The sequence below is a fragment of the Dermacentor albipictus genome, chromosome 5 (assembly GCF_038994185.2).
Source record: "Dermacentor albipictus isolate Rhodes 1998 colony chromosome 5, USDA_Dalb.pri_finalv2, whole genome shotgun sequence".
Taxonomy (NCBI): Eukaryota; Metazoa; Arthropoda; class Arachnida; order Ixodida; family Ixodidae; genus Dermacentor; species Dermacentor albipictus.
Window position 1 is genome coordinate 33,920,700 of NC_091825.1, and position 23,833 is coordinate 33,944,532.

Here is a 23,833-nt window from a genome sequence, read left to right on the forward strand (position 1 = left end):
TTTATTCGCGAGGACACATTAAGCCTCTTAAATTTTCTCTTCAAGCCAGCCAGAGTGTGTGCACAGCCAGGTGGGCTCAGTGGCTGTGCCACCACACGGTTTAACCCACTTTCATCATGCAGGATTTCGTTTGCGCTTTCTCCTGCGTGCTGTTCCCCGTTCTATTGGGCCCTGTATCAGCTATCCACGTGAACGTGAGCTATCGCTATGCGTTCGCTTGAGCGCAACCTCTCCGGCAAGTCTTTTTGCCAGTGTAGGACACCGAGCAGTATTCGTATGGTCCTCTGTGGATTAAGAGTCTCACGTTTTGGTCGTTATTCCTTCGGTAGCCACATTAGGTGCCCAAAGTAGGCACTATATAGTGGCCATCATGTTTTTTTTTTTGCGTTTGTCCTTTTCATTCCGGTGCTCCGGCACCACAAAAGGAAAACATACACTGTTGCGGCGCAGCGAATCGCCGCATCGTGAAAGTTCGCTTTCCTTACTTCTTTTGCGGAAAGTAAAGGGCCACGGGACGCTTCATTTGCCGGGTACCCTTGTTATATTATTGCGACAGCAATTACATGGACACTCAAGGCGCATTCCTGCTGCCGCCATCGCCCTCATGTTCCGTATAAAGTCCAAGGGCGATAACACCGTGACCGCGCGCCGCATGCTGCATAAGCAAGTGAAAGCGTTTTCTTTTTTTTTTGGGGGGGGGGGAGGGCATGGATGACCCGACGTTGATGGCTCAGCCTTATAGAGGAGGCTACCTAAAGTTTGCCCGCACGGCACCAGCGCCGAATGCTCCCCTAGCGGACCGATGGAAGTTTCGAGGGTCGTCGCTGCGCTAGCACGCGCCCGTGTTTTGTACGGCGGGAGCGCTCGTGCGCGTGGTTTTTGCGATGCCGAGTGCAACCTCATCAGCCAGGAAAGGTGGCACGCAATACTGATGTGTTGTTGATTGCCATAGAAGCCTCGAAAACACGAAAGGTCGTACGCAGCCCGTGAAGTTCTACCGATTTCCGGGGAAGTGGTACGAGAAGGACAGACGACAAGCATGGATAACTACAGTGCGCCGAGTCAAGTAAGTCTCATACTTTCGCATTCGCGTGTAATATCTTGAAAGCGGAATAGCTATATGCCTTGTTTTAGTGCACGGCCGTTTGTTTAGTCGTGCCGCGTTGTTGAATTGTGGTGGCATCCGCCGTTTGTTAGCGGTAAATGCATGCGTGTTGCGCCGCTAAGCTCCACGACGCGTGCTCGATTCCCAGCCACGGCGGCCGCATTTTGATAGGGGCAAAATGCAAGAACACCCTTGTTACCGTGCGCTTTGATTTTTGTGCGCGTTAAAGAACCCCCAGAGGTTAAAATTATTCCTGAGACTCCCCATTACAGTGGGCCTCATAATGATTTCGTGGTTTTGGCATGGTTGTGGCACTTAGAACCTCCGAATTTATTTGATTGCACTGTGCCTTCCCTCGCGATCGGCATGGACGAGCTCAAGAGAATTATTTCCCTGTTCCAAACGCTGCAACTTAAATTACTAGTTGTGTAGGTCCCGAAAGGGGCCGCGCGCTACTTTTGTGTGGTAGTAGACCGTATTTAATGCAAGCCGCGGTCATCGCGTGCGTCGGGAAGCGGCAGATCGGAAAGCAGCCGCTCGAGACGTGCGCGTTATGTTTGTTGTTTGCCCATGCTTTCTAAGTATCTAAGTGTGCAAGTATCATAACTTGTAGTGGTACCACTCTTGTACAATAATATATGCACACAATCACAGGAACGTTGCCTTTGCAAACATATTATTGGGAGTAATTTAATCCCCACAACAAATAGGCACACATACTGTTTCATTTATATGCGATGCAGATGGAAGCGGTGCCAAACAGACCAATGGCAATCACAACTGTCTTCTCAGCAGTCAGCGCCACAGGGACATGTGCTTTCGTACTGCAGCGACACAGCTCTTGAGCAGCAGCAAGACACGTGTGAAACAGACTCCAGAACATGCCTTTGTGAAGTGACGGAACCGTCAAGAAGCAGCCCAATGAATCTGCAGTCATCGAGTAGTATGACAACAGAAGTTCCTGCTGCCAGTGTTACTTATGTTGTAATTGAAATAAAAGTGGCTAAATTTCTGAACATGGTGCGTACCTCTAACTCGATGTCGTATACGATCTTGTCGCACACCTGTGACACGCACTTGGCTTTCACTCTCGCATCACCGTCCACAATTTGTTCAATGCCGTACACGTTCGGAAGCAGCCGTTCCCCTATCGTGAGGTTGCCGCCACGAAAAAAAGCTGTCGGCGTCGGCAACCTTCTTGAAACCGCACGGCAATCTTTGCATCGTTGTTGCGCAAGCGGGCGATCTTCCGCCGTCGAAAGCGAAGCGCCGTGAGAACGAGCAGCGAAGAAAAGCGCGGACGGCACAATGTAGACAAAGCGGAGACTGCGCCACGACGCGACCGCGCTGCTTGACGTTTCCACATAGGGGCGCTGTCAGGAGGCGCAGTAGCACCGCCTGGCCATGGTTTTCTCGTCTATGGGCGCTACGGAGAAAAGCGGATAGGAAGCACGTCTCCTTCCGCCGCGCGCGATGCATCGGGTGGAGTGGAAGGAGGGCGGGGGGGGGGGGGGGGGCTTAGGATTCTGTGGTGTGTGAACGTGTGTGTGCACAACATAATTATTTGTCTCGTTTGACGCATTCTATAGTGACTTTTTTTATATGTCGAATTATTGGTTACGTATACGTATATATAAGTATCTGGTTGCTAAGTTTTTTGTACCCGACGTGGTTGCTCAATAGATAGGTGTTAGGCTGCTGAGCATGAGTTCGCGGGATCGAATCCAGGCCGCGGCGGCCGCATTTCGATGGGGGGCGAAATGCGAAAACACCCGTGTACTAAGATTTAGGTGCACGTTAAAGAACCGCAGGTGGTCAAAATTTCCGGAGTCCTCCACTACGGCGTGCTTCATAATCAGAAAGTGGTTTTGGCACGTAAAACCCCATAATCTAATTCTTTAGGTTTTGTGTATACGTGCAGTAAACTTCCTTTCCAGTTACCCTTTTGTGCCCTTTGTCCGGCTGTATATTCGCATTTGTATATTCCATTATATCTTCACACTTCTAATGTACGAGAGCGAGTCAAATGAAAGTGTGAGCGAACGCACTCCTGCCATTGTCTGCGAAGCATGCGCATTGCACACAGCCGCAGCAAGAGCCACGGCGACGGCGGAGCCAGACGTCCACGGTAGTTCTCGGACGAGGGTGACGAGAGCCAGCAGAGGGGGCGGAGCCGTAGCCGGAGCCGAGACCGGGACGGGTCCTGGCCACCACCACCTCCGAAGGGCTAGCAGCCAAAGAAGCAACAGCAACAGAAGAAAGGAACAGTTAAAGTAAGCTGGGGAGCCGGCCCTCCCATCACGCTTTTTCCCGCTGCTCCGCACTCAAACCCAAACACAGAAACAAACAAAGATAAGCAATTAATCGAACAACTTAGGAAAGAAAACCAACAACTAAGGAAACAACTAAGTGATATAATTAAGGAACTACAAGAGATAAGATGGCTGGGCTACGTCTCGCCGCCCTCGTACTCCTCGCCTATCAGGGTAGCTTCGCCACCGAAGACCCCTAGCCCCGTTCAACAGGCGACAGGAGAAATTAGCCTTAATGACGAAATAAGAAGCTTTATGCAAAGCATGCAAAACCAGATGAAAGAAGTGAATCAAAGACAAGAGCAGACCCAACAAATGATGGCCCTCCAGGAGCAGGGATTGCGCAACTACGTCAAAGGTCAGAACACTCAAAAGATACCAAACACTAGAGAAAGACTCTTTAACGACCACCGTTTTGGCGGTAGCACAGAAACCCTAGGAGCGACTAACTCATCGACCTCAACAACATGGCAGGAAACAACCAATTAGAGATTTGGCAGCGGAACTGCAGAGGCTACAATCGCAAGCAAGGGCTCCTGCAGCAACTTATCTATCACAGAGGAACCGCGCCAGACTTGATACTGCTGCAGGAAACCTTTAGCACTCCGGCACTTAGGGGCTACACGTGTCTGGAGAAAGGGAATACCGCGACACTCATAAGTAACAAAATTATCACCATAGCTCACGATGAGATTAAGGATACAAAAATCGAGCACGTGATAACGGAGATTATCCCTAAAAGTAAAAGGAAATCGGAGAGCACTTTCGCAATCAACGTATACAGCTCGCCCAAACAAAGGGATGGGAATTTTCTAAAACTCTTTGCCGAAGCCAAAAGGCTAGCGGGACAAAACAGCCTAGGGATAGCGGGAGATTTCAATGCTAAGAGCCCCCTGTGGGGCTACGCCAAAGAAGATAAGAAAGGGAGGGAGATTAGCACGGCCGCGGAGAATGCGGGTTGCGAGCTCCTAACAGACGAGGCCCAGCCTACCAGAATGGGTAACAGCGTCAGTTTAGACACGTGCCCCGACCTCACGTTTGTAAAGAACGCCAAGAACGGGGAGTGGGAGAACCTGCTCGAAAACCTGGGCAGCGACCACCCCGTCTTCCGCCTAGTACTCGAGGCGGAGGACGTGCTCTACACCCGTGAGGTGGACAGAACGGAAGAGGCACCGGAGGTAGACAAATGGCTGCTGGGGCTATGGGAAGCACGCCGCAGCCTCACCAAGCGCTGGAAGAAGCAGAGAATGAACAAGAAGCTAAAGAAGAAGATTGCGGAGATCACCAAGAAGGCCGAGGAGTACGCGACGCAACTGGCCAGACAGGGGTGGCAGCAATTCACCGACTCGCTAAATGGCACCCTCAGTACGGCCAGGACGTGGCAGATACTCCGAGGCCTACTGGACCCCAGCAAGAGCAAACGAGAGAGCAGCAACTCGATCGAGAGGCTGATCCACCAGTACCAAGGCACGGACGAGCAGCTACTCGAAGAGGTCCGCAAGAAATGCTACGGAACGGAGAGCCGGAGAGATACCGCGGCGAGTACCGAGGCGAAGACAACCCGAACATGGACTGACCCATCTCGAAGTAAGAGGTCGTCGAGGTCATCAGATCGGCCACCAAGAACACGGCGGCGGGAGCGGACAGAGTCCAGAACTGCCTCATACGCAACCTAAGCGACGGAGCAATAGACCAGCTCGTCAAGTACCTAAACACGCTGTGGCAGGAAGTTGAAAGTTCCGGCGGAGTAGAAGCACGCCGTCGTCGTAATGATCCCCAAGCCCGGAAAGAAAATCCAGATTGAGAACCTGAGGCCCATCTCGCTAACGTCGTGCCTCGGAAAACTCTACGAGAAAATCGTCACCAAGCGCATCCAGCGACATCTAGAGAACGAAAGACACTACCCGAACTCGATGTTTGGTTTTAGGGCCAATCTTTCGACGCAAGACGTCCTGCTGCAGCGCGAGAAGGAGGTCCTAACTGCAATGCCGAGAAAGGGCGAAAACGTCGTCATGGCCCTCGTCGTCAAGGGGGCCTTCGACAACGTCAGCCACGAGGCCATCATGGAGGGCCTCAACAATACAAACTGCGGCAGGAAGACCCACGACTACGTCAGGGACTTCCTCTCGTGTAGAACGGCGGCGGTAGGCCTGGGCGAGCTGAGGAGCGGTATCTTTGCAACGCCTAGCAGAGGCACGCCCCAAGGCTGAGTAATCTCGCCCGTACTGTTTTACGTGGCGACGCTAGGCCTAGCGAAGAGCAAGGTTTGAGTACGGGCTAGTTGGTATTCCATGGTATCAATCGTCACTTACAGCGCATGCGCTGTAAGTTACGATTGATACTAGCGAAGAGACTCGAAAAGATCCAGGGAATCCGGCACGCGATGTATGTGGACGACATCACGGTCTGGACCACCTGCGGAACCTTGGAAGAAAAGCGAGCGGCGCTGCAAGATGCGGCCAAGTGCGTCGAAGACTACGTGAAGGAGAGGGGCCTCAGGTGCTCCAACAAAAAGTCCGAACTGCTAAGAGTCGGCAGACATCCCACCAAGGCGAAACTGGAGGTCATCCTCGAAGGACAACTCATCCCCGAATGCAACATGGTACGCGTCCTCGGCATGTGGCTGCAAGGCAGCAGAAAGTGCAACCACACCATCAGCCTCCTGAGGAAGTCGACCGAGAACGTGAGCAGAATGATAAGCAGGGTATCCCAGAAGAGCCACGGCATGAGAGAAGAAGACACTCTCAAACTCGTCAACAGCCTGATCGTCAGCAGAGTCATGTACTCACTACCCTACCAAGTGAGGACCAAAACGACCAACGAAGAGATTGAAGTCGTCCTAAGGAAAGCCTACAAGACGGTGCTGCACCTGCCGAGAAACACCTCCAAAGAAAAGCTGATGCAACTAGGGGTGAGCAACACCTTCGTCGAAATGGCGGAAGCACAGCGGAAAGCGCAAATGAAAAGACTAACGGGGACCTACACGGGGCGAAACCTGATCGGTAGGCTGGGCGTCGAAATAGGAGACGTCGACTGGTACGAGGACGTACCGGCGGGAATTAGGAAAACCTTTAACGTAAAGCCTATACCGAAGAACATGGACCCCAGGCTCCACGAGGGCAGAAGGAAAGCTAGGGCCGAATACATAGAAAAGACGGTGGCTAGGGAAGAGAACACTCTCTTCACGGATGCGAGCATAAGTGTAATAGGAAGCGAGGCAAAGGCCATCGCGGTAGTAATGAGCAAGGAGGAAAAGCTTGTCTCGTGCGTTTCGGCCGAAATATGGAGCGTAGCTGAAGCCGAGGAAATCGCCGTGGCGCTGGAGGCGATGCGAGGATATAGGGAGAATAAATCGCTAAATATTCTCACGGACTCGAAAGAGACCTGTCGCAACTACATGAGGGCCAGAATATGCAAAACTGCCTTTAGGATCCTCAGCGGGGGCAACCCTTCGGAGGAGGCGAAAATCAAACACAACCTGATCTGGATACCTGGACACGAGGGCATAAGGAATAACGAGGCGGCGGACGGTCTAGCTCGAGCTAATAGATTCCGGGCTGGGCAGCAGCAAGGGTACCGCGCTAGTTACGCCGGGATCCTCAGTGACAGTTATTCGGTATTACTGCAACACTACAGGGGGGCTAGATTCAAGTGCCCACCGCCCCATAAAGCACTGACAAAGGAGGAAGCAGCGGGCTGGCGTAGGCTCCTCACAAACACCTTCCCCAACCTTTTCATATTCAACAAGATGTTCCCAATGCAGTATAGGGACACCTGCCCCTGGTGTGGGGCTGCACCCACACTCGATCACATAACTTGGGAGTGCGAACGAAACAACGCATTCCGCCATCATAAACCCCCGAGTGTGGAGCATTGGGAGAGCCGGCTGGTCAGCTGCGAGCTCGCCGTCCAAAGAAGGATGGTGGAGCACGCTACGGACGCGGCCAAACTCCGTGGAGCCCTGGACTGAGGGACCACCCGTACTGAAGAGGCTTCCCTTCGACGAGAAGACAGCGTGAAGAACAGAAGACCTCGATCCACGAGAATTTCATTTTATGATTCAATAAATGTTTCTCTCTCTCTCTCTCTACATAAGTGACACGCAGGTGTGAGGGTAAGGGTTCTTTAATGTTCTCATACACTGGGCTGAACATGGTTGCGTGACATAATGGACACACCAAAAGTTGAACAGCATGGTGTCATGAGCGTTTTGGCAGCTGAAGGTGTTTCCTCAAAAAGGAGATCAGTCGCCGTATGGATGCCGTGTACGTTGAACATTGCATTTCATTGGCCACTGTGAAGCGGTGCAGCAAACAGTTCAAAGAATGACGTAAAAGTTGCAAAGACGACCCAACACTTGGCCAAAGCTGCCGTCCAATCACCTCCAACACAATTGCGAATGTTGATGATGTGATTAGACATAACGGAGGTTAAGCATCGATGAACTGGAAGAGCTTGTCAACATCAGTCATGGTTCGGTTCACACTATAATTCATTCACACCTCGGTTATCGGCTTTTCTGTGCGCATTGGATGTCCAAGATTGCGAACCACCGCCAGAAGACGAAGAAGTTCGGCGCTGCCTTGACTTATCTGATCCGGTATCGCAATGAGCGGGTCAACTTTTCTATGAGTGTGACCGGGACCGAATCATGGGGAGACTACTACGAGACTGAAACACGATGGCAAAGCTTACAGTGGAAACATTTGAATTCACCACCCCAAAGAAAGCAAAGGCCATCACCTCCGCCGGAACCGTGGTGTTGACTGATAGAATTACTAAACATGGAGAGACTATCAATCGTTTCCGATATTGTGAAACGCCAGATTGGCTGTGTGTCGCAATCACGAACAAACGACGCGGAAAATAATAATAAAATAGGGTCATCTCGCTCCACGACAATGGCTGTGCCCTCGACACTGATGTGGTTAAAACAAAATTGGCAAACTTATTCGAAAAGCTGGTCTTGAAATAGGATTGAGAAATACAGAAATGGTCCCTTTGCCATGGCTGTGGTTGTATCTCAAACATCGGTCGTGGCGTGCGCCGCATTTAATCTGGCGTCCCTCTAGTTGCGTCCTTGTTTATCGACACACGTGAGGCGGCCAAGGCTGACTTTACTCGCATTTTTCTAATACTTATGCCGGCTTTTTCTCTCTGTTTATGTTTCTAACATGAAGGACGAGGAAACCGAAGCAATGCGCGACGTATTTGTGGCTCTGACAAGCCCTCTGTTACAGAATTACGTGATTATCCACTCAAGGCTACTCTACTCGTTCCACATCGTGTGCTATCGCGTTTTCATTTAATATTCGGCTAACGGAGTGGTCACCTCGTTTCAATCAGTAGCATTCGTCGGTGTACTGAAGTTAGCAAGTAAATCTTATTTCCTCCGCTCAATGTAAACATCCTGCCTCAAGCAATTTGTTGCGTCAAACGTTTAGGGTAAACATTTCTTCGGATGCTACGATGCTAAACACCAGAACGTCAGCTTCTTTGACAAAACACTCCTTATACTTATTATTATAAAACGGGGTATAGAAGTTTATAAAAACCGGGGGAGAACAAATATTAATAATAAACAGAAGAAGGTTTTCTTGAGCACCACTGCACCACCCGTCATTATATTACTTCACTTATGCTCAAGGGAGGCCCACGTCTTGCAAATGACAGATCCGGCCACTCAGTAGATTGACTTTATTATCCTTGCTGAACTTACCAGAAGCCGTACACACTTATTTACACACTAGCGCAGAAGCACTACTAGAAATAGGCAAGAATCAGATGTACGTGTTAAGCGCCGGCAATATCATTACTAATATGGATGAGATAGTTCAAGTGGCTGTTTGCTTGATTTCAACTAAGATGTCATTAGCTCGTGTTTGTTACCGCACCCAATCTGATCTTTTCTTATCCCTTAACGTTATATCCATCATTCTTCTTTCCATAGCTCGTTGCGTTGTCCTCAATTTATTAGAACTCTTTTCGTAAGCCCCTTACGGTCACCTAAGGGGTTTCTGCCCCGTAGGTGAGTACTGGTAAGACACAGCTGTTATACGCTTTTCTCTTGAGGAATAATGGCGACCTGCTGTTCATGATCTGAGAATGCCTGTGAAATGCTCCCCAGCCCATTCTTATTCTTCTGATTATTTTAGTCGCATGATCCGTATCCGCGGTCACTACCTGCCCTAAGTAGATGTATTCCTTTACCCCTTCCAGCACCTCGCTACCTGTCGTAAAGTGCTGTTCTTTTCCGAGACTGTTGAACATTGCTTTAGTTTTCTGCAGAATAATATTTAAACCATCTCTTCTGTTATGCCTCTCGAGGTCAGTCAGCATGAATTTGGTGTCCTGAGTTATGAAGCAAGACAATATCATCGGCGAATCGCAAGTTACTAAGGTATTCTCCATTAACTCTTATCCCCAATTCTTCCCAATCCAGGTGTCTAAATACCTCCTGTAAACACGCGGTGAATAGCATTGGAGAGATCGTATCTCCCTGCCTGACGCCTTTCTTTATTGGGATTTTGTTGCGTTCTTTATGGAGGATTACGGTGGCTGTCGAGCCGCTATAGATATCTTCCAGTATCTTTACATACGGCTCGTCAATACCCTGATCCCTTAATGCCTCTATGACTGCTGAGGTTGCGACTGAATCAAACGCTTTCTCGTAATCAGTGAAAGCTATTATAAGGGTCGGTTATATCCTGCACATTTCTCTATCACCTGACTGATAGTGTGAATATGGTCTATTGTTGAGTAGCCTTTACCGAATCCTGCCTGGTCCTTTGCTTGACAGAAATCTAAGGTGTTCCTGATTCTATTTGCGATTACCTTAGTAAATAGTTTGTAGGTAAGGGACAGTAAGCTGATCGGTCTGTAATTTTTGAAGTCTTTGGTGTCCCCTTTTTTATGGATTAGAATTATGTTTGCGTTCTTCCAAGATTCCGGTACGCTCGAGGTCATGAGGCATTGCGTATACAGGGTGGCCAGTTTTTCTAGAACAATCTGCTCACCATCCTTCAACAAATCTGCTGATAGCTGATCCTCCCCAGCTGCCTTCCTCCTTTGCATAGCTCCAAAGGCTTTATTTACTTCTTCCGGCGTTACTTGTGGGATTTGAACTTCCTCTAGACTATTCTCGCTTCCATTATCGTCGTGAGTGCCACTGGTACTGTATGTATCTCTTTGGAACTGTTTAGCCACTGGAACTATCTCATGCATATTAGTAATGATATTGCCGGCTTTGTCTCTTACCGCATACGTATTATTCTTGCCAATTCCTAATTTCTTCTTCACTGCTTTTAGCCTTCCACCGGTTTAGGCTTCCTCCGACATCTTGGTTTGTTCTATGCCAAGTTTTCTTCTCGCTGATTTCAGGCTGCGTCCATATTTTACGGCTTCCCCAGTCTTTCTCATGGTATAATTTCAAATATGACCTATTTTCGCCTTGTTTATCAGTTCTCACAGTTCGGCGAATTCTATCTGATCTCTTGAGGAAAAGAAGGGGGATGGGAGTCACAAACAAATTAACCCAGCAAAATCTTCTGACACAGGCGGCTAACGCAACAAAAAGAGCAGTCGTTTCTCCTGTGAGGAGCCTGACGGCCAGCTAACACAGCCACTATTCCTAATCTCTGGAGCTTCTACTATTTCTGTCGTTTAAATGGTCACGATGTCTGGCCATCAACTGAGTGCGATAAAGCAGAAGCTTCCAACCCCAGCGTGCGCAAAGTGCGGCAAAGTGGCCAGAGATGGCTAGTTTTTCGACGTTGTTCCTGTGCTTACATAATCGCTCGTTGATGCAAATTCCTGTCTGTCCCACATACGTTTTGCCCCAGTATAACGGGATGTTGTAAACCACCCCTTCTATACACGAAACGAACGGTTTTCGGTTGGTCTAGTCGCATCCACGTGGCTTGCGCGTATCCGCGTTACCCTCGTGCACTAACTAGACGGCTTCAAAGGAGCAGATAATGCGATATCTGCACCGACACGTTTCCCCATCTTTTTCTGATTCTGAGTAATCTTATGCAGGTATGGCAAGAGGAGAACTTCCTTTCTTTACTTCGTCACCTGGTCAGTGGCATTGCGAATTTCGTTCTTGCTTTTCATTAGAATGCTGCGTGCCCCGGTAGAAAGTATTTGCAGCATCTAACCGGCGTCCAACAGATGTGAGACTGGGTGCTCAAAACTTCTGTGAACCATTTGTAGGCGGTGCGTTTATGAAGCGTAAATTGGCATTTATGAAGCACAAATTGACAATACATCGCTCCACTAGCTTTCAATGAGCTGATGAGCATGCAAGGATGGGTTCTTTTGCGTATCGCCTTCTAAAACCAACTCAACTGTTTGCTAACAAATACGAGGGTGAGGTCCACGAGCTCGAAAATTTCGCTAACGGGTGCTCGAGTGGTTAAAAAGGTGGCCTTAGGCGTTGATTAAAAGTAGCGCAAACAGCGGACATTGAGGCGGAAGTTAAACTTGTGTTACAGTCTAATAACACTAAGTGGTCGTCAAGATACTGGGATATTCTTCCTACTCCTTATCCTTCCAAACGAGAGCACACTTTCCTGACCTAAAGCAGAGAAACACGCACTCAAACAAGCCACAATGCAGAAATCTATGAAAAAACCTGTCTGTTCTATGAAGGTTGAACCGCGGTAACAGGTGAAAGTCACGGAAAGAGAAAAGTCAACAAGTTTTAAAAATTTTCCGGAGGCAAACCTTGGACACTTAGCTTGTTTCCAGCTTAATAACGAATACTTCTAGCATGCGTCTGCGAGGACCATGCCAGTGTGACCTCAGAAGCTGCTCTCCCAATTTACTACGTGAAGTCGGACTCGCGCACAAGCCAATAATGTGCCCAAATATTCCAAAAAGCAGGAGTAACGACGAAGCGACTGGTGTCCTCTGCAGCGGAGCAGTTCATATCACTTGGCTGACTTTCTCTTCATGGCGTTTCCCCAGTCAACCACAAGTGGAACCCAACGTGCGAGTTTCCCCTTCATCACAATGCTTCACTGACAACATACGTGTACTGAGCTAAAATTACACGCGTTATTTTTGAAATCATCGAGCCTAAACCTGGGGAAGCACTTTCATTCGCACACGAGATCTTTCCTGTCAGACAGAGAAGCCACCCTTAAGATCGGGTGAAATGAAGATTGTACAGGTCTACGCCCCTACATCCAGTCATGATGACCAGGAAGTCGAAAGCTTCTATGAAGACGTGGAATCGGCGATGGGTAGAGTTAAAACTAAATACACTATACTAATGGGTGACTTTAATGCCAAGGTAGGCAAAAAGCAGGCTGGAGACAAGGCAGTGGGGGAATATGGCATAGGCACTAGGAATATCAGGGGCGAGTTATTAGTAGAGTTTGCGGAACAGAATAATATGAGGATAATCAATACCTTCTTCCGCAAGCGGGATACCCGAAAGTGGACGTGGAGGGGCCCGAACGGCGAGACTAGAAATGAAATAGACTTCATACTCTGCGCTAACCCTGGCATCATACAAGATGTGGACGTGCTCGGCAAGGTGCGCTGCAGTGACCACAGGATGGTAAGAACTCGAATTAGCCTAGACCTGAGAAGGGAACGGAAGAAACTGGTACATAAGAAGCCGATCAATGAGTTAGCGGTAAGAGGGAAAATAGAGGAATTCCAGATCAAGCTTCAGAACAGGTATTCGGCTTTAACTCAGGAAGAGGACCTTAGTGTTGAAGCAATGAACGACAATCTTGTGGACATCATTAAGGAGTGTGCAATGGAAGTCGGTGGTAACTCCGTTAGGCAGGATACCAGTAAACTATCGCAGGAGACGAAAGATCTCATCAAGAAACGCCAATGTATGAAAGCCTTTAACCCTACAGCTAGAATAGAACTGGCAGAACTTTCGAAGTTAATCAACAAGCGTAGGACAGCTGACATAAGGAAGTATAATATGGATAGAATTGAACATCCTCTCAGGAACGGAGGAAGCCTAAAAACAGTGAAGAAGAAACTAGGAATTGGCAAGAATCAGATGTATGCGTTAAGAGACAAAGCCGGCAATATCATTACTAATATGGATGAGATAGTACAAGTGGCTGAGGAGTTCTATAGAGATTTATACAGTACCAGTGCCACCCACGACAATAATGAAAGAGAAAATAGTCTAGAGGAATTCGAAATCCCACAGGTAACGCCGGAAGAAGTAAAGAAAGCCTTGGGAGATATGCAAAGGGGGAAGGCAGCTGGGGAGGATCAGATAACAGCAAATTTACTGAAGGGTGGTGGGCAGATTGTTCTAGAGAAACTGGCCACCCTGTATACGCAATGCCTCATAACGTCGAGCGTACCGGAATCTTGGAAAAACGCTAACATAATCCTAATCCATAAGAAAGGGGACGCCAAAGACTTGAAAAATTATAGACCGATCAGCTTACTGTCCGTTGCCTACAAACTATTCACTAAGGTAATCGCAAATAAAATCAGGAACACCTTAGACTTCTGTCAAGCTAAGGACCAGGCAGGATTCCGTAAAGGCTACTCAACAATAGATCATATTCACACTATCAATCAGGTGATAGAGAAATGTGCGGAATACAACCAACCGTTATATATAGCTTTCATTGATTACGAGAAAGCATTTGATTCTGTCGAAACCTCAGCAGTCATGGAGGCATTACGGAATCAGGGTGTAGACGAGCCATATGTAAAAATACTGAAAAATATCTATAGTGGCTCCACAGCCACCGTAGTCCTCCATAAAGAAAGCAACAAAATCCCAATAAAGAAAGGCGTCAGGCAGGGAGATACGATCTCTCCAATGCTATTCACAGCGTGTTTACAGGAGGTATTCAGAGACCTGGATTGGGAAGAAATGGGGATAAAAGTTAATGGAGAATACCTTAGTAACTTGCGATTCGCTGATGTTATTGCCTTGCTTAGTAACTCAGGGGACCAACTGCAATGCATGCTCACTGACCTGGAGAGACAAAGCAGAAGAGTGGGTCTAAAAATTAATCTGCAGAAAACTAAAGTAATGTTTAACACTCTCGGAAGAGAACAGCAGTTTACAATAGGCAGTGAGGCACTGGAAGTCGTAAGGGAATACATCTACTTAGGGCAGGTAGTGACTGCGGATCCGGATCATGAGACAGAAATAATCAGAAGAATAAGAATGGGCTGGGGTGCGTTTGGCAGGCATTCTCAGATCATGAACATCAGGTTGCCATTATCCCTCAAAAGAAAAGTGTATACTAGCTGTGTCTTACCAGTACTCACCTACGGGGCAGAAACCTGGAGGCTTACGAAAAGGGTTCTACTCAAATTGAGGACGACGCAACGAGCTATGGAAAGAAGAATGATAGGTGTAACGTTAAGGGATAAGTAAAGAGCAGATTGGGTGAGGGAAGAAACGCGAGTTAATGACATCTTAGTTGAAATCAAGAAAAAGAAATGGGCATGGGCAGGACATGTAATGAGGAGGGAAGATAACCGATGGTCATTAAGGGTTACGGACTGGAACCCAAGGGAAGGTAAGCGTAGCAGGGGACGGCAGAAAGTTAGGTGGGCGGATGAGATTAAGAAATTTGCAGGGACGGCATGGCCACAATTAGTACATGACTGGGGTTGTTGGATGAATATGGGAGAGGCCTTTGCCCTGCAGTGGGTGTAACCAGGCTCATGATGATGATGATGATGATAAGATCGGGGACCTGACTTCAGACGTGATCAAGCTGGGGTCTAAGGGGACGCCACAAGGGGCAATCATATCCCCAACCCTCTTTAACCTCGTCAGGATTGGTCTATCCAGGACACTCTCTGCTATTGACGGTATCGGTCATACCATATACGCAGACGACGTTACCATCTTGTGTACGGGAGGTAGTGACGGACAGGTAGAAATGGCCCTGCAAGAGGCGATTGATGCTACCGAGAGATACCTTTAGTCCACGGGCCTTCGGTGCTCACCGCACAAGTCGGAACTGCTACTTTATCGACCCAAGCGCCGAGGCCCGAAACCAAATTGATGGAAGCCTCTCGTCGAACGCGACATAAAATTGCGCACAAAAGACGGAGGCTATATTCCGAGGGTGGATGCTATCCGGATTCTCGGCATGATGGTAGAGTCGAGTGGTTCAAACAACCAGACAGTGCTGCGATTCACTAAGAAGACGGACAATGCCATCAGACTAAACAGAAGAGTGGCCAACCGGCAGCAAGGCCTCAAAGAATATAACCCCTTGAGATTGGTGCATGCGTTCGTAATGTGTTATTTCACTTACGTCGCGGCCATGCACAACTGGCAAAGATCGGAGAGGCATGAGCTCAATGCATTAATCAGGAAGGCAATCAAAAGAGCTCTCGGCCTCCCCATATACACTCCCACGGAACGCTTACTTCAACTTGGCATGCATAACACGCTACAGGAAATAGAGGAAGCACAGGAGAGGGCCCAGTTCATCAGGCTGTCTACCACACAAGCTGGAAGACACATCTTGCAGGAGCTGGGCGTTCCCCCCAGAGTAATCAAAACAACGTTCTGCAGCATCCCTCGAGAGCAGCGGGACCGCATCACCCCGATACCCCGAAACGTTCATCCAGAACACAACGTGGGAAGACGTCGGGCGCGCGCGAAGGCTCTCCTCGAAAAGGCTCGTGAACGGGCTTCGGAGAACAGTTTCGTAGACGCAGCGCGCTACGCCGACGGACAGGCCTTTGCTCTAGTTAGCGTAAATCATGAAAGGCAAATAACGAACGCAATCTCGATTCGGACGACGTCCTCTGAAATCGCAGAGCAGGCTGCAATAGCGATGGCCTTATTGGACGACAAGAGGAAATCAATCTACAGTGACTCGCTATCAGCTGTTAGGGCATTTGGCAAAGGAACCATATCCGAGCTGGCTCTAGGGATATTAGGAAGCAAAGAGTTCAAGCCACACACATTTATCTGGTTTCCAGTCCACATGGGACAGATCGAGGGTGCCCCGCCCAACCTCAATGAGCTGGCACACGGAGCTGTGCGAGGGATCATCAGCCGCGTAGCTACCGGGCAGCGTGACGCCGGGTTTCCAGACATTCGGGATTCTCCTTCCTCGTACACCGAAATTACTAAGTACTTTTACTTGGCTCGGAGGATCTACCCCCTCCCACACTGCAAACTAAGTAGACCTCAGGCTTTGACACTAAGGCCTCTACAGACGGGGGCCTACCCAAACCCCCGACTTCTTCACAAGATGTATCCCGAAATTCAGACGATAAATGCATGTGGACTATGCAATCACTTAGCGAACTTACCTCACATGCTCTGGAGATGCCCAGCTTTACGCAGTGATGAAAGTAACACTTCTTCACGCTGGGATGCTGTCCTACACAGCCCCAACCTTGAAGAACAGTTATGGGCTGTCCAACGGGCCCGCGACGCAGCGGAGAGGCTCGGCCTCTCTCTCCCGACGTGGGAGTGGCCCGCTGCGCTCGGGCAAGCCCTAAAGGACCCTAATGAAGTTTTTCATCCATCCATCCATCCATCGCTTCAGCCATGCAGAAGCATATTATGCTGCTCCGCAAAATGCCGTAGTTCGCATGCGTGAGAGTCTCGCCTGCTGACCAAGGCTACATATTTCGGAATGCCAACTTGGTTTGGCCTACGAACGATGTTTAAGGGGATATGTCAAGAACGTTAGTGGGTTTGGTTGCTTCAAGTTGTTGCGAAACACCTAATGGCCGTCTATGGCAGTTTTTACAATGTAGTGGAAATATATTTTCTGGCCTAAATCGTGGTCAGTTTGCCCGAATGCCCCTAGGCAGCAGTCAGCATTAGCATTTACTTCATAAACTTCGACTGCACCGCACCGGCGCTAGGAGACAAAACCAGCGCATCTGACTGGAAAGAAAAATTAATAAAGGCAACTCTACAATGCAGCCTTTGGTCATCAGAAATAGCTGAAGAGAACAAACTGGAGGATGCCTAAGCTTGGACTTTAAGAGTGGAACGCGATAGATTTCAAAGATCCCCGACTGCTTGTCACGCTTCCCGGCAACCGCAGCTTACTTCCAGTTGTGCGCAGGCGACTGCTATGACGTTGCAAGGAACTGAGCGAGCCACGCCGCCCAGAAAAGGGGCTTGTGTTTGAGTTTGTGCGTAACGGAATTCTGTTTTCTGGTATGCTCGGATTAAACTCTGACGATATCATGTCTGTAGGTTGTGTTTAGGTAGTGTTTAACACTTTTTCTGAGGTATTTTACTTTGACGAGTTAAATAATTTCAGTAATTTACCTGCGCCACGTGGGGGGCCTGCGCGGTTGTGGTTCGGAATGATTTTAAACCAATTGACATTCGACTTCAGCATAGAATTTTTTTGCGACACGGCGTCCTTACCACTATCGAGTTTATACCGTGGCCCTAGCAGAGTACTTTAGACAAGCTAGCTGGGTCCAGTTTTCACAACATTGCAACTCCGGCATCCGATCCGGCAAGAACCTCAGTACCTTGAGCACTGCACTAAACGCTGTTGAACCCCACAGCGCTGCAGGTAGCGCTGTTTGGACGACCCCCCTTCCCCCCCCCCCCCCACTGCAACCAGCATCGACAAAGTAAGCTTATAGTTCAAATGTAAATAGAACACAAAGATAGAAAGTGATGAGGACGTCTGAAAGTCGCATAACATAAGTAGCAGGTAGCAGGTACATAAGAACATGTAAGTAAACTATTGCCGCAATGTTACTACAGGGCTTAAATACTTCTGTTGGTTGACGGTTACTAGAATGTTTACAGACCGTCTATGAACATGCTTCAACTGAAGTGCGGTGGCCAATTCTTGACAGGATGTTATCAGGGTCTATAAAGGCAAGTTTTAATAGGTGATTGGTAATGGACTGTTCGTAGGTTGTAGTAACGAAAGTCTGAAAACATAATAAAAAATGTTCCTTGAAATTTTTATAGGGGAAGACTGTAAGAATGTGACATCACTGTAGCCTACAAGTCCGAGCGAAAACACTCTGATGCCGATTGCTTATCACGCGCCCTCATTGACCCGCCACCGCAAGATAACGAGGCTGACGTCTTTCTTGAAATAATAAGCGCGGAAGACTTATTTGGAATGCAACGAGCAGACCCAGAGCAGAAAAGCCTCGTCGAGTATTTGGAAGGGCACACTGACGTTGTCCCTAGGGCATTCAGGCAAATATTGTCTCCGTTTTCACTTGAAAACAACCTATGGACTCGTAAAGAAGAACTTCACATCAGTCCGCGCCAACTACCGTCTTGATGTTCCCTCAATACTGCATCCTGAGGTACTGCACGCCTTACATGGCGATTCGACCGCTGAGCACGTCGGATTCTTCCGAACGCTATTCAGGATACAGTAAAAGCAATATGGCCGCGCCTAACCACCGGCGTCATCCGTTACGTAATTCAAGACATGCCGAAACGGCCAGCGACGCAAGACACCACCGACAAGGCCAGCGGGATTACTACGGCTGATCCAGCCTCCTTGCCGACCATTTGAGCAGATTGGGATGGACGTTAAGAACCGGAAATAAGTGGATCGTCGTGGCGACGGACTACCTCAGTCGCTTCGCTGAAGCGAAAGCTCTGCCGAAAGGTGGCGCAGCCGAAGTGGTGAAACTATTCTTCGAGAACATCCTGCTGCGACATGGCGCCCCAGAAGTCCCCATCACCGACAGAGGAACGGTCTTTACAGCGAAGCTCACCCAAACCATTCTGCAGAACAATCAGACAAGCCACAGGAGGGCAACGGCCTACCACCCGCAGACGAAGGGTCTTGCGGAGGGACTGAATAATACCCTCGCCGACCTGCTAGCAATCTACGTCGACGTCGAACACAAGACCTCCGATGCCGTCCTACCGTACGTAACCTTCGCTTACAACACGGTGGTGCAAGAAACAACACAGGTAACGCCGTTCAAGCTGGCTTGCGGAAGGAACCCGACGACGACTCTCGACGCCATGCTGCCCCATGTCACCGACCAAGAGAATCTTGATGTCGCCACCTATCTCATATTTCTTTCCTTGTTTCTCGAGTCTAGTCCGGAGTTCAAGTTCTCCCTACCAGCCCTTGTATGTTTTTGAACTGCTGTGTGGTAATAGATAGCGACTAAATTATACTTTTCAATCCTTTTTGCCTTCGAATGCCTAACGGTGTTGAAACCAGCGGCTTCTTCTCTGACATTTACAAACGAAAGTTGCAAAACACCTGTGGCACATTGTCAGACACTTGGCAGCGTTCACAGTTCACGCAGCCCTTACGGCCGAAATGATGGGCATACCGTCGTGTGAAGTCTAGGCGAATTATACTTGCTTGGCTTCGATTGGTGCGATACGGCAGGGGCAAAGTCCTGCTGTAGTGTACTTTCCGCAGGCGCTTGAATCGATGATCTGTTAGAGCCCAGAAACTTACTGTGCAGTCTGGAATGAGCGCACCAATCAAAGAGTTTATATGGATTTGTAATCACGGTATCTGTGCATCAACAACTTCGGAAACCGCAGCTAAGGTTGCCACATCAGCTAGCTGGTTGCCTAGAAGTCCCCATGTCCAGGTAGCTTTTAGAAGGCAATTTTCTGACCAGTCCTCTGCGCTATATTAATTACACGTGGAACGTCTAAAGGCCAAACTATACGTACGCTTGTCGGCACGCGAGAGCCCACGTGCCTCACGCATGCGCAGACGGTGCCGGACAGATCGTACGCGTCGAAGCTCGGCACGAGCCCAGATATCCTTTCCGGACAAATATACACTGCATCCCACAAGCACCTTACAGCAATGTCAAATGTATGAGACGTACATACGCAATGTATTCGCGCAGTGCTATATCATTCCGGGCGTAAATGGCTTACTGGCTGCACTAGAGCGCTTTATTTTTGCTCGCTGCAAGATACGGTACAGTGGTGGGTATTGCTTTCGGGCTTGCACGTCGCATACTGAAAATTCCTGTGGCGATTACTGCCGGTTACTGTATTAGCCACCCTATCTGTGATCACCTACAGCAACATGGCAGCGCCCATGCAGCGCCGACCACCCACTTTGATCCGGATTCGAGCTTGTTTCTAGCTCTCTGTCAGCAAGAAACAAGTGGCAAAATCCGTCATCCCTAAGCTTGGTCTCAAGCTGAGGTGAAAGCATTGTGTATGTTTTGCCGTAATCATTCAGGTCGGCTGTTTGATTTCACGCTGCCAGGGCAAGAGACACGGCGCCGAGCCATAAAACAGGTTTGATTTCTAGTTACCAAATGGCGCTAGAGTATTAAGCGCTGGTGATGCGTTGACAATGCAGAACGCTATAAATGCCTAATTGCTCACTGCGTAAATAATTTACTAGCCCGCTTAAGCAAGGGACGTAGTGAGGGTGGCGAGCATTCGCCAAGTAGGCGCCGAACAGGCATCATTGAAGAAGGAATTAGTTAAGATGGAACATTTCGTCACGCAGCCACCCTACGCAAGCGGGCACTCCATGGCGCCACTTGTTTTCCTCACTGACAGCAAAACGCTTGACGTTTTGCCTCTTAATCATTGAACAAGAATCCAAATTTTATCGAGACGTTTGGTGCCCCACGATGTTTTTATAAATGCGCGCATGATCGAGGGCTTGCTGCAGCGCTTCTTGCGGAGCGGGAGTCATAAAATTTACGACTCCCACTATGCGCCGAGCCACGCGCTTTATTTCATCTGGCGCCCGTCCAACCGCGTCCTTGTTTATCGGCACACATGAGGCGGCCAAGGCTGGCTTTTACTCGTTTCCTTTTGAATACATCTGCTGTTATTTTTCTTTCTCTTTTTATGTTTCTACCACGCCGAACGAGGAAACCGAACCCATGTGGGACGTATTTGTGGTGACGCATATCATTTTCATCTAGATTTATGATATCCGCTAAAGGCAGCACGACTCGTTGAACCTCACGTGCTCTGTCGTTTGATTTTAATCTTTAACTAACGAACTGATCACTTGGGTTTGATGAGTAGCAGTCGTCGTTGTTGCCCAGTTAATAAGCAATTGTCATTTTTGCCGCGCAAAGTAAAGAGGCTGCTTCAAGCAATCGGTTGCATCAAACGATTCAGTCAAATATTTTTTATCTTTGAATGGTACGATGCTAATAACCAGATAGTAACTTCTTTGACAAAAGATTCTTTATATTTATTATTAAAAAATTTGATAATGAAGTTTAACAAATCCCGTGGACAAAAGGACTTGTATATAGTAATTTATGAATTTATTCAGTTGCCTATTGTTATTGTGGACTTAGTATCAGTACGCATGCAGGAGTGAGCATACAGGACTTCTTTTGAGGAAAAGAATCACAGTATTTGGCGCGAATACAATTGTTTGTTTCCTTGTCTCTGTACTTTTTTTTCGTGAATGCGGTCACCCTTTTATCGCTACCTTTATAGTTCTGTGTGCCTTTGGACCAGTGCTATTATAATTTTAGTTCTCTAGGAGATGCCAGAGAACGTTTATCTTGTGTGTCGGAACATAGGTTCATTTAATTAGGATGAGAATTAGGGCGCGCATATCGGCCGGCGTAACAAGCGCGCTCAACCGTCACCGTGCAGCCAGCGTCGCCAGGGGCGCTCGGCGCGCGTTGGCGTGGCCAGCGCTGGGAAGAGAGCGCGCCCTGTTTCACGCCAGACCGGCTTGACCAGTCAGTGTTGGCTCGCCGGCAGCATGCACACCGGGTTCGCTGAAGAGAATGCGCTGTTTGCGCCTTTGCGACTTTGGCGATGACAGACACTAACGTCCCGGCATCTACTATAACTATAGTGATGTTTACTTTTCTCAGAATTCAACAACGGTCCCTTTAGCAATACTTTCAACTTCAACGGAAGCGCTGCTTCTGTTCAATATTGTTTTGTTTGCAAAAGCTTCTGTAAAAAAAGGCAAGCGTTCATAGGCTATCGTGGTATTTAGGATGCCTAACAAGCTTGGAGGAAAAGTGCAAACCATTCGTGCACTTCATTTATAGTACATGAAACACGCTAGTAAACAGGATATTTCCTGTCATCATTTAAGCAGATATGACCGGATTGAGTTATACAGTACGGAAACATATGACAAGATTACCGGGCTACTTACTCTGCATTAGCATAATTTATTGTCGGAAACATAATTGGTGTTAAACGTCGATAGGAAATACCTTACGTGCTTTGTATTCGCCCTGTCGCTTCAATGAGGATAAAACAACAACAAAAAAAACTTGTCAGCGCTTTTCCCCGAGCCATGCGTCCTCCGAGAGAGAGAAAAAGAAAGTTTTCTGTACATTATTTTGCTTTGCGGAATTCAAAGCACATGCACATCAATTTGGGCACCTTATTTGAACCTTTATTATTTTGGAATTGCCTACTTCGTCAATATCCTTCTTAACAAGCTTGGATTGGCCGCGTTGAAACGACAATGGGGTTTTCTTTGTCTTCAGATTGTAAGATCGACAGATGTGTTTAGCGGCGAAATCAAGTTTTACGTCCAAGAACTGTAGGCAGTTATCACTGGCCAACTGATGGGTGAAGGTGAGACCTCCAGAGGCGTATTCAACCATTTGTAGAATGGAATTAGTGGCATCATCAAGGTTATTCTGTGCGGACAAGAGAAGTATGACTAGGTGATTGTCTACATATCGGAAAATGCGCGATGCTTGTTTACCAAAAATTCGTTGTTCGACCTGCTTATCGAACACCGATAAAGATATGTCGCAGAGAATACCTACAACTGAAGAACCAATACAAATTCCAGCCTTCTACACGTAATATTTTTCATTAAATTCGATGGCAGTGGAGTTCAGACAGAAGTTTACCTGTTGAAGGAAGTTCTATTTGCTCACTCCTGCCATGCTCTGAAAGCCGACGTCACCAATTTCTTGTATTTGCTGCCTTACTGCGGCAAACAAACCCTCATGTGGTATCAAAGAGCTTCGATGTCGATGGAAAACCCTGAAGTGGCCGTTGGAAGGCCTATATTCAAGTACTTAAAAACTTTATTTGAACTGCGTAGGAGAAACAGGTCATTTTGCCAACTAATTTTAGCATATTCCTCTGTGTGTTGCTCCCAATTTTTCGCCGCCATGTTTCTTTCTCTGGGGGCAGTGCGGTTTATGGGTTTTTCCCCTGAAGAAGATTTACAGGTTACTAGTCACTTTTTTCTCGACTACCTTGCTTAAGCGCTCAAGGTGCGTGCTCTTCTGTAACTTGTCTGCAAAACGTTTCTTTCCTTTTTTTCAAGGAAGTGAGTCTGCTTGAAATTCTTATTTACAGCTTCGGTGGCCTTTCTGCCGAAGGCGGCGACAGTTATGATGACACAGCCAGAATGTTTGTCTGCCTGTTATATGAGAGAATTTCCCTTGAAGTATTTCGCCACTTTTCTTAAAGGTTGTTTTACTGGCGGACCACTTACGCTGCGTTGCACACAGTCCACTCCGT

General features: G+C 48.1%; 1 protein-coding gene across 1 annotated transcript; it reads left to right on the forward strand.

Annotated features, from left to right (window-relative positions):
• The first annotated feature begins 5,800 nt into the window (after positions 1–5,800).
• LOC139060269 (uncharacterized) lies at positions 5,801–7,387 on the forward strand. Its single transcript, XM_070539364.1, has one exon. It carries the CDS (start codon positions 5,801–5,803, stop codon positions 7,385–7,387), a length of 1,587 nt encoding a protein of 528 aa, XP_070395465.1.
• The last annotated feature ends 16,446 nt before the right edge of the window (positions 7,388–23,833 follow it).

Excerpts from the sequence above, each read along its gene's own strand:
- LOC139060269 (XM_070539364.1), top strand. The coding sequence starts at position 5,801 with ATGTATGTGGACGACATCACGGTCTGGACCACCTGCGGAACCTTGGAA.